Here is a 10,828-nt window from a genome sequence, read left to right as displayed (position 1 = left end):
TGGTGAATAATATAAATTGTAAGACTTATCCACTTCATCAAAAATATATTTTTATATAGAGACCGATTGAGAATGTTCATAGAAAGTATTACGAATGTTTTTCCTAACTGTTTCCATTGAATCAACATTAAAAAATAAGTTGCACAGTAATAAAATAGCTTTTAAACTTTTTTTATAAAATATTTTAGTAGACTTTTAATTAATTATGTATATAAGCAAATAGAAATTCTTTGTAGATACAAGTAAATACCATTTGTTTAGAAGGATATATAAATGATTTCTCAATTTTTCTTAAATGGTATGTAAGAAAGAAAACCCCCCAAAAATTAGCCCACCCTTTTATCATTTCTTATTTTTGTTTGTATTTTTTTTTTTTTATTACTAATTAGATTGTGTTATTTTTTTATATAATTTAAAAGAGGGGAAGATTAGCAATTTAGCATACATGATCCTAATGTAAAGGTTGACAGCTCAAATGATTTTGATATGCCAACTTTAGCCAACCAACATAAATTGACTAAACACAACCAATTTAAGTTGGTGTGAAGTGCCCTGCAAAAGAAATGAAAAAGAAGATATTTTTATTTTGGATAAGATCATATTGCCAACTCAGCTAGCTTAAACATATTCTATTTTTACTAAATTTTTTTATTTTTCTTTTAAAGTGTCTCATGTTCCTCATGTTCCTAGATATTTTTCATTACATGTCTATATTATATCATATGCCCCTTAAATGAAATTGGTTCAACACATTGAAGAGATAAGATATCATATTATCCCACATGTTGGATGTGTTTGATTGCAAAAAGAGTTGATGTGTGCTTGGCAAAAGGGCTAAAAGATCACTCACAAGTATTAAATGAATTTCTAGAACTTTACTGTTTTCTAATTAGATACCTAATAAATCTCTAGGCTTTTAGGAAAAAAAATCACTTCACTTTTCCAAAAATTAAAATTATTATTTTTATTTTATTATGTATATTTATTTTAAATTTTATTTGTCTCCGCAAGCTCGGCCAAAAGACTTATGTGAAACTAGGCATGAATTTACTTAAATCTTGGACGAACCCCGGTTTTTAAAAACCCTCCATGGTTTCAAAAAAATGAGCTCAAGCTAGAAAAAAATAATTTAATTATCATGGATTAACAGATATATGATTTTTTTTTTTGGGTCAAAATCCTTGGCCATGGGTAATTATTTTTCAAGGGAAGGGTGGGAAATGCACTTCCTTAAAATCTCATGAATAATTTAAAATTTAATTTTAAACATTTTACAAAAAAATATATATAAAAAGTAGTTATTAATTTTTAAATAATAAAATAATCATTTTGATGCAAGTAGTAGTCACCATATTTTTCAAATAAAATAAAATAGTTATATTTTGAGTCTTAAAATTTGGAGGTTAGTGTCCCTAAAACTTTATTATTATTATTATTATTATTATTATTATTATTATTATTATATTAATTTTATAGAATAATTATATCATAAAATTAATATCTCAACATATTTACGTTCGCACTCTATAAAAACTAAAAAACATAAATGCTATATACTCTATAAAAAGTTAAAAACTCAACTATCAATATACTAAAATCAATGGTAACTAATGAAATTTCTAAATAGCAAATAATATAAAAATACGAAAAATTTAGAATCTAGACTTTCAACCCCTATAGGCGGCTATCAAGGCTATGACAATGACTCTTTGTATTCTATAAGTAACTTATGGATTAACCTAATCACATTAAAAAATAATAATAATAATAGTAATAGTAAAAAAAATTTATAAATATGATTTGTGAGTTCAAACTTCAACGTTAGCTTTTGGAAGTTTAGGTAGAGAATTTGAGTTTGGATGATGAGCTTGTGAAAGTCTAAAGCTCCACTTCCTCTTTTGATTGTTTATTCTCTTTTATTATTTATTCTTTGCTTTTGGTTTGATCTTTGTGGAAAGCTATCTTATATATAGTTTATGACACATCAGTGACAGATAAGTATTTAAATGGAGAATTCTAAGTTTAGAGAACTTTGAATATTATCTTCTTGTGACTATAAAGAATCCCAATCTTTCAAGTAAATAATAGCATTATATATATATATATATGTTAGATTTCATAAGAGAAATAATTAAAAAAATTAATCTGTTCTTTTCACCCAAAATGACCAGCGCAAGGTGTCCACATATTATTTTTATTCATTATTATTTACAAATTTAATGCATTAATCTACTTGGGCTTTCATTTTACGTTTGAACCCACCTCTTTAACAGAACACAAAACAGAAAAAATTCGATAGCAATATATCAAAAAAATCATTCACACACATTTTTTTTCTTTAATAAATATTTTGATAAATTAGATTTGAAATCAAATGAGTTAATTTTTATGTGGGCTAAATGTAGTGAAATAGTTAGTTTAAACTCATGTATCGAGTTAAAACAAAACTTAAACATTGGGAAACAAATGCTAAAATTCTAAATATGCAAGATTGTGCCAAAACCAAAAATATTACTTCAATTCTTACAATTAATGAATATTTAATCTTTTAGTGTTGAAGATACAATACTAATGCATATGATAATTACATATATTTTTATTATATATTATATATCTTATCAAGGTCAAATTTAATCCAAGCTTGAATTTCAAATTCAACTAGTTCACACGGGAGAAAAGAGGACAGCACGGAGAAATAAATTGCTGAAAATTGCATCTAAATTTCACTTAATTTTTTTTTTTATGCTTACATATGATTAATGTAGAACCACTAGATTAGGAAGCTAAAATACAAGAGAATCATATGGAGATATTTAATGATTTAGAAATTTAACAAAAGAATTAAATTGATCTACAAACATAACAAGGAACATGAAAGTTTTCAAGACAAGAATCAAGGATGACTTGAATAATCAAACAAATTACTTCTAATAGTTCATTATACATTTTGGCCAAGGTGAAACTATAATTTATAAGTATTTGATTGTTTGATACGTGAATAGAGTTTTGCCTCATTGCAAGAGATATCAAATAGTAAGAACTTTATATACACTCATGATTAACCATCAAACCAAAATTAAGGGCAGTTTTCTAAATATTCATTTTGCTTCCAATGATTTGACACAATATACAACTAGACCTATCTAAAAACCAAGCTATCCATCTAAACCCGAAAACCCAGCCGAAAATTACAAAGTTTCAGAAAAATATATAAGACCGATGACCAAGACTTGAAAAAAAAAAAACCCATTTTAAAAAACATAAAAAAACCATGACATGACCCGACCCTAATTATAAAATATATTTATTAATTAATTTTGTATATATTTGAATAATATACATTTATTATCTATTACGGTTGATTATAATAGTTTAAATTTTAATTATTGTAATTAAATAAACATGCATTTAATATTTTAATTTTAATTTATTTTGTAAAATAATATTTCATTATATTTACAAATTAATAATTTTTTATAATTTATATATTTTTAAAAAACTATTTGAGCAAGTTTGAACTTTGAACAGACTTTGTTAAAAATCATCAAATTCGGCCGGATTCTGACAAAAATTAAAACATGCATTATTGGGCCGAACCAAGTTTGGGCAAACTTGAATTATAATAATTATAAACCCACCCGACCCGACCCATGAACAGATCTAGTTACAACAATACCCAGAACACCAAATAAATGCACCAATTAGGTCTATATACCTGAAATTTCTCATTAATATTTCAACATATAACTCTAAAGAACAGCAAACACTTCATTACCAAGCAACTCATACAGCCAAAACAAATGAATGTATTTAACTATGAAGATCTTGGATTTCTTTTACCTGTCTTTCAGAAGTTGGTTGAATTAAGCTTTTCGAACTATGACGTGACGCTCCCGCTTATACTCTACTTCATCTCTTTGGTGCATGATCAAAAGAGCTCTCCTCACCTAAAGACAAAATACACATTTTCATCAACTGGAACAGCCAATAATAGAGTATAAATCAGTTACAAAGATCTTGAGATAAAACTCACAATAGATTCACTCATCCCCATTCTGGTTAGGTCATTGATAAGACGTCTTTCTGATATATGGCTCCCAATTCCCATCCTTCTCTTTATTTGTGTTTCAGCTTGCTGTTTCCATAAGTCAAAATCAAGCATGAACCTCTATACTCTTTTTAACAATGTCATGAAAAATAATCAATAGTATGGAGATCTATTTGACCTTGATTTCATTTGCAATCTCAGGTGTTAGATTCATATGCTCATTTATTCCAGATCGTGCCGCGTCCATTGTGGAGACGTTGAACAATCTGAATGCCTCCTCAACATGCTCTTCAGTAGCAACAGTAGTCCTGTTATTTTGCAAATCATCAAGGCATAAAGAGAATAAACATTATCAGGGACATGAATAGTTGGAACAAATGGAATTCTTTTGTTTAAGATGAGAACAAAATTAATTATTAATAATTAGAGAGAATCTTAACTCGTTATAGAAGTAGTACTTACAGTCTCATCTTTGCAAGCGACTCACTCAACCGTATTATAGCCTCAAGCTGCCTCACAGTAATAGGAATTACAGAAGACTTCCCTGTCTCATGAGCTTGTTGCCTCATTTTCTACATAACAAAACCATTCTGATATGTAAATAATTTGAAGAGTAAAGACTAGAGAGTTCCTTGACATCAAACTCTAAAGTTGACATATTACAAGTAAATTTGATCATACTTGTCTGATCTCCACATATTTGTTTTGCAACATTTCAGCAGCTTTTTCTGAAAGCCTTGGTTGACAGCTCACTCGGCAGTACTCAATGAATCTATTGGTAATCACATTAGTTACATTTGATTAAGCTCTCTTTATCAAGGCAACACACAACAGAGATAAGGTGTAATAATACCTCTTAAGCCAATTTTCTCCCTCCCCGACATCGTCTTTCTTGGACCCAGCAGCACCAGTAGCATGAACTTTGATAATGTGGGTAGCTATTCGCTGGGGATGGAAGAACTAGACTTAGGGGCAATCATAATAAATGTAATGAATCAAGAAAATGAACAGCCGGGTTCATCAATACCTTGTCTTGATCATACATTCTAATATCTTTCACTATGAAAATGAGATCAAATCTAGAAAGGATGGTAGTCTGCAAATCAATGTTATCCTCTGCAGTCTGCAAAAGAAATCTAACTCAGAAAATTTGTAGACTATGGGTGAGGAAGTGTGAGCATGTGTTTTGTGTTAATAAAGGAGCAGATATCAGTGGCAATAGCAACAGCCAGTGTTTCATGTACCTTGAGATCATCATATCGGCCAGACGGAGGGTTAGCAGCAGCAAGAACTGATGTTCTTGAGTTAAGAACTGTTGTTATTCCTGCTTTGGCAATGGATATTGTCTGCTGCTCCATGGCTTCATGAATGGCAACTCTGTAGACAAAATGTTTCCCATTCAATTGTGGTGAATATAATGATTCTTAGTATCACAGACTGCACATGGTGCCACTCTTCACCTGTCTTCAGATCTCATTTTATCAAATTCATCAATACAGACCACTCCTCCATCTGCTAAAACCATGGCTCCTCCTTCCAGATAAAATTCACGCTGGAGTAACCCATTGCATAGTTAGTGCAAGTTATTGGAAGAAATAACCTCTGAAAACTAAAAAGAGAAGTCCAGTAACAAGATGCTCCTTCTTGCATTGATAATTAGTTTGTCTGTAAACTTACTGAACTGTTGTCTCGAATCACTGAAGCTGTCAGACCAGCAGCAGAAGAACCTTTTCCAGAAGTATAAACAGCCACAGGAGCCGTTTTCTCCACAAACTTAAGAAACTATAAGGGAAACAGAAGATATTATTGTGAGTAAACATTTTCACACAAGCTAAAATTATGATTAGCTATAACAGGAACCGAGATTGAATATGAAGATCACAATCAAAATGGTGCATTTCAAAGTTAAATGTGAGATATGGGGCCCTAATAAAAATTAAAGAACCAACATGCCATTATTTCTTAGGAAGAAAATCAAGCAATTGACTGCTGAACACAGATATCAAAGAAACACAAGAAATGGTACCATCCGTTTAACACCAAGCCCTTTTCAATGATGCCAACCAATAAAAATTCATTCAGGCTTTCCCATATAAATCTTTCCATTGGTGAGTTCAAATATTTTTAGAATATGATAGTTTCCTAATAGAGTTACTTCAGGTACTATTATTTCATTGTTTAAAAATTCAAGGAGCTCATTTAAAGCAAAGCAATATATCTTGTGAATCAAGTTAAATTCATTGCACCAACCTGTGATTTTGCAGTTGATGGATCACCCAGTAACAAAACATGGATGTCTCCCCTAAGTCGCACACCATCTGGTAATCTCTGAAACATAAGAAAAGGATGAATAGAAACAGTTGAACTTTTTTTTAACTTATGTGGTTAGAGTTTAAATTGCAGCACACCTTCTTTGATCCCCCAAATAATAAACAAGCAAGAGCTTTCTTAACATCAGCATGGCCATATATTGAAGGAGCAATCAACGAGCATAGCTTAGCATATGCATCAGGCCTTTGGGCAAATTCTTTGAACTCTGATTCCTACATGTAAAACCACAGTTATCATTGTTCTCATGATACATGCTGAACTTGAGCCATGCAAAAAAAAAAACAAAAGAAAAGAAAGTCATGCCCACCTCATCTGCTGTGAAGGTGGATGGACCAGTTGAGTTTGTTTCACGAGTTTGTTCCATCCCAACAACTCTAATATAGGGTTGCTTGACTCCAACAGCCCCTTTCTGGCTGTGAAAGATCCAACGGATTCCATTAAAGAAAGTTACATTGCGAAATTGAGTTTTGAGGAATACAACTAAATTGAAATCTTACGCAGCAGATGCTTGGAACACACTATAAATCCCCATGACAGTCAGCCTAGTGCCAGGAACAATAGTTTGGACAAGGTGTCGGTCCACCGAGAGAAGCATGTTTCGTGGAAGTTCTCCAGTTGGAACATCCTTTGAAACCATAGAGAAAAGATCAGAACATTCTATCCAGATAGTAATAAGATTAAATCTCTCCTCTGTAAACACTTCATAATTCCAGAACCATTCCAAAGTCTATGAATGTGCTCTCACAATCTTGGTTTACAGAAATATAGTAACCCCTTTCTTAAATTATTTAAACTATTTTCAACCTATATGAATATTTCTAAATCCCAGAACCTTAGATGGTTAAATAATCTGAGTCCCAGACCAATCAGTATGATTCCAAATGGCAGCAGAATTACTAACCTCAGGATTCTCCTGCAGTTTCAGAGTTTGCAAATCAACATACTTGCTCTTATCTGGAGCCACAATCCATGGATCCAATGGGCAAGGCTCCTCCCCAGGCTGAAAGAAAGCCATTGCAAAATTAGACACCAATAATCAATGGAATAAACCAAAAAGGAGGCATCTTTCATGAAAAGCACACCTGTGGAACATGGTCACAAGACCGGGGAACAATTGCCCCACCTAGCCCAGGCCTACAAGGCACCGTCTTCACACTCTTACAGTTCTTGCACATAAGTGTCACATATGTCGCCTTGGCCTTCACTCTAGATGCCGCAATTGTGATTCCGGCGATCTTCACCAGTTTTGACATGTGTTCCGCCTAAAGTTCCCCAATTTCCACAAACAAAACATGAACAGTAATGCCCGAAAAAAAATCCAAGAAAACAATTCAACTACACAGAGATACAGACACACCCCAACAGATCGCATAGAAACAGAACCCTCTTTTGAAGATAGAAAAATCTGCACATCCCCAGTGACAGGCTCTTCCATCTCACCAGTCTCACCAGCAACCTTCGACCTCAAACTCGCTAACACCTCCGCAGCTGCCGTCTCAAACTACACCCCCAGCAAAAGCCCAAAAAAGTTAACGCAAAATCCGAAACCCTAAAAACCAAAATCCAACAAAAATTGAGATTTGGAATCCATACCATAGGGAGATAGTCAGCAGGGAGGTTACGGATCTTGTCAGAGAGCTCAGCATCGAAGCCATCAAGGTCCTCCATGGCTATGGTGAGGTGATCCGGGTTATGAACGAGACTCTCCCTGCAAGGAATGGGATCAATAGAAAGCAAAGGAAAAGAGAGGAGGAGAACGCAGAGAAGGAGAGGGAGATTGAGAAGAACCGATAGGGGAAACCGCCATCAGAGCCGAGGAAGCCACGGATGAACTCCTTGAATTTGCGGAGAGCGGTGTGGCGGGTGAGGTTGGCGGCGCCGTCAAGGTCGCCGCCGCGAGGGAACTGGGCGTGATCGCTGTAGGAAACTCGCCCTTCGTCGTAGCCGGACATCTCTCTCTCTCTCTCTCTCTCTCTCTCTCTCTCTAAGTGGATCTCTGGATCGAAGACGAGAAGGAGGTTGAAGAGAAGCGGAGAAAGCTCAGAGAGGAGATGAAATGGGGATGAAGCTGTGGATTTTGGCGGGAAAGAAAGGGAGTTTTGGCGGGAAGGTTAACGGGTCGGATCCGGGTTCGGGTTCGGGTTCGGATCTGGGTTCGGGTTCATTGAAGAATTCGATTACTATATATTTCTCATGTGAATTTGGTGCTGTGCGCATTCAGCTTCTAACATTTGTCCCAAAAACATATCAAAATATAACAGCTTTTTTATAATACTCTTAGTTTTTATTAAATTATTCAATCTCTTAAGTTAATGGTAGTCTAATTGTAAACTACATGAATTTTGCCTATTGCACCACGTTTAAGTTTTTTAATATAAATATGGATTTGATCAAATTAATAGAAAAGGATGAAAAGCAATTTATTTATGGTGTGAATTCCGAATATATTCTTGTGTCTTAATATATTGACAATGAGTCTTTTATATAAAGTATTTGTGTATTTATCGAGAAGACTAAAAAAAATCACAGCTCATGTAAGATGATGGCGCATATGTGCTGAAGTATTAACTCCACATATGTGCATATCCCTTACATGTCTTATCACATTTCATCAAATATATAGAAAAGAGACTGCACTCTCTAAGAACATAAATAGATTTTAAATTTACGCACATTCGCAAATCGGCGTCCAATTCAAATTCAACAATTTTGATTTAGGATGCACAATAATTTATATATATATATATAAGAAAACATCATCTAAATAAGCACTTAGATAATGTTTTTTAAGTATGTTTAATGATTCAATGGCTTTCAGTGTTGTTTTTTTTTACTACTTTGCACTGTTCTAAACTATTGTACACTGTTTACTATTGTACATGAATCATCGTAACCATCAAATGCAAATCCAACTATTACTGTAATATCCCTAGATTAAAAAATCCAGAGACATCCCTAGATGATGTGTACTATATATATATATATATATTATTGTGTTTAGTGTGAAAATCGAGTAATCATGGTAAACAAAAAAAAATTATTTATTTTCATCCATAAACTAATTTATTAAATAAGTGGTTAATTAAGTAGTGTTAGGAGGTATTTTGTTGTGATCAGAATAAATTGGGTTTGGTTCAATATTTTAAATAAATATTTTTAATCAAATTTATGATATTTTAATTGGGGATTGATACTTGTTAATAGGTAATTATTTAACTAATTAAATGTTATATAAAAAATGTTATTTGTCACGTCTCGACCTGCGTGTCTATCATGCAACAACTGCCATGATAACCCAATGAGAGATACACACGTCACTCAACACTTGAGTCACCACAAGGCTAACCAAAAACATTGGAATTCCACATTTATAAATATGAATTTTCAAGAATACACAATGTGCAATGAATGGAACACAACATTAGCACATAGGAAGCAATAAACCAAAACATGATAATAGAGAGTTTAAGAAATATATTAGTCACAACTCACAAGTATACAAAGTTTTCCAAGAAGAACAGACAACAACCAAATCATGCATAAGGAGTTTCAAGCACATTAATGGATCCATGTTCTAATACAACATATTCATGCTCAAAGAAAAACATACACAATACTAGAAATTAGCAAAGAAAGAAAGATGATGCCTAGCACTTCGTCTCACTGCCATACTACTAGTCGCTAAAGCATGGAAGGGAGAGAGAGGATGAGTAACCTAATAACGGCATATACATATGTATAAGGAAACCGTAGATAGCATACCATAATAATTTTTCCTCAAATGAGAGTATCAACAATTTAAAATTCAAGGATTTGCATAAAATGAGTTTTAATAACCCAAAAGGTATAAGGCCACCTTCAAAAATTCAACAGATTCCACCATAGCAACTCAACTCTTCAGATCAGGAATCGCCTTTCTTATCTATTTTATTTCACGCCCCCCTGAGCCTGAACTAACTCATTTATCTTTCGACTGGAACTCCTTATCCTTAATCGGTTAATCCGGAAGTTACTTCCCAAGAATAAGGATCTGCCTTACTTAAGCCCCAACTTCGCTACACTTGCTTATAGAAGGAAATTCCCACTCGAAGGCCCTAGTACTACTGACTTTGCACCAGATTCAATTGCAGCGGAATCTATGGAACACTTGTTTAAAATAAAAACGGATTCGATTCCGAATAAGAGATCACATCTCAAGAGTGTATTTGCATGAAAACAACAAGCTTCTTAAAGTATGAAATCAACATGTTAATCATCAAGTAGTGGTCTAAAAACCTCTCTAAACTCTAGCAGTGGCCACAACTAAGTTCAGAGCCGTCAAGGTCTTCATGCCCTTGACGTTGACCCATTGAAAATCCGTGTGGTGACTCCGAGTTTTCGATATATATCCAATCGGGGTTCTACACGCCGCCTGAACTGGACAACAAATCCAGGTCTTTGCACCACCTC

At 33.4% G+C, this 10,828-nt stretch overlaps 1 protein-coding gene across 1 annotated transcript; it reads right to left on the bottom strand.

Annotated features, from left to right (window-relative positions):
* Window positions 1–3,655: 3,655 nt before the first annotated feature.
* LOC120282694 (DNA replication licensing factor MCM5) lies at window positions 3,656–8,421 on the bottom strand. Its single transcript, XM_039289550.1, has 19 exons — window positions 8,168–8,421; window positions 7,973–8,087; window positions 7,737–7,880; window positions 7,462–7,641; window positions 7,281–7,379; window positions 6,877–7,004; window positions 6,687–6,792; window positions 6,457–6,591; window positions 6,299–6,376; window positions 5,726–5,830; window positions 5,509–5,600; window positions 5,293–5,425; window positions 5,076–5,171; window positions 4,902–4,993; window positions 4,730–4,820; window positions 4,511–4,620; window positions 4,227–4,356; window positions 4,034–4,135; window positions 3,656–3,947 (listed from the first exon to the last, which is right to left on the bottom strand). The coding sequence occupies exons 1-19, from the start codon at window positions 8,329–8,331 to the stop codon at window positions 3,864–3,866; spliced, it is 2,184 nt and encodes a 727-aa protein (XP_039145484.1). The 5' UTR covers window positions 8,332–8,421; the 3' UTR covers window positions 3,656–3,863.
* Window positions 8,422–10,828: the final 2,407 nt, after the last annotated feature.

The sequence above is a fragment of the Dioscorea cayenensis genome, chromosome 3 (assembly GCF_009730915.1).
Source record: "Dioscorea cayenensis subsp. rotundata cultivar TDr96_F1 chromosome 3, TDr96_F1_v2_PseudoChromosome.rev07_lg8_w22 25.fasta, whole genome shotgun sequence".
NCBI lineage: Eukaryota > Viridiplantae > Streptophyta > Magnoliopsida > Dioscoreales > Dioscoreaceae > Dioscorea > Dioscorea cayenensis.
The sequence above is the reverse complement of the archived record's forward strand: the minus strand, read 5'-3'. Positions and strand labels throughout refer to the sequence as shown.

Excerpts from the sequence above, each read along its gene's own strand:
- LOC120282694 (XM_039289550.1), bottom strand. The coding sequence starts at position 8,331 with ATGTCCGGCTACGACGAAGGGCGAGTTTCCTACAGCGATCACGCCCAG. Across the intron at positions 7,380-7,461 it reads CTTGTGACCATGTTCCACAG|CCTGGGGAGGAGCCTTGCCC; the intron begins GTGTGCTTTTCA and ends GCTTTCTTTCAG. Across the intron at positions 6,377-6,456 it reads TATTTGGGGGATCAAAGAAG|AGATTACCAGATGGTGTGCG; the intron begins GTGTGCTGCAAT and ends CTTATGTTTCAG.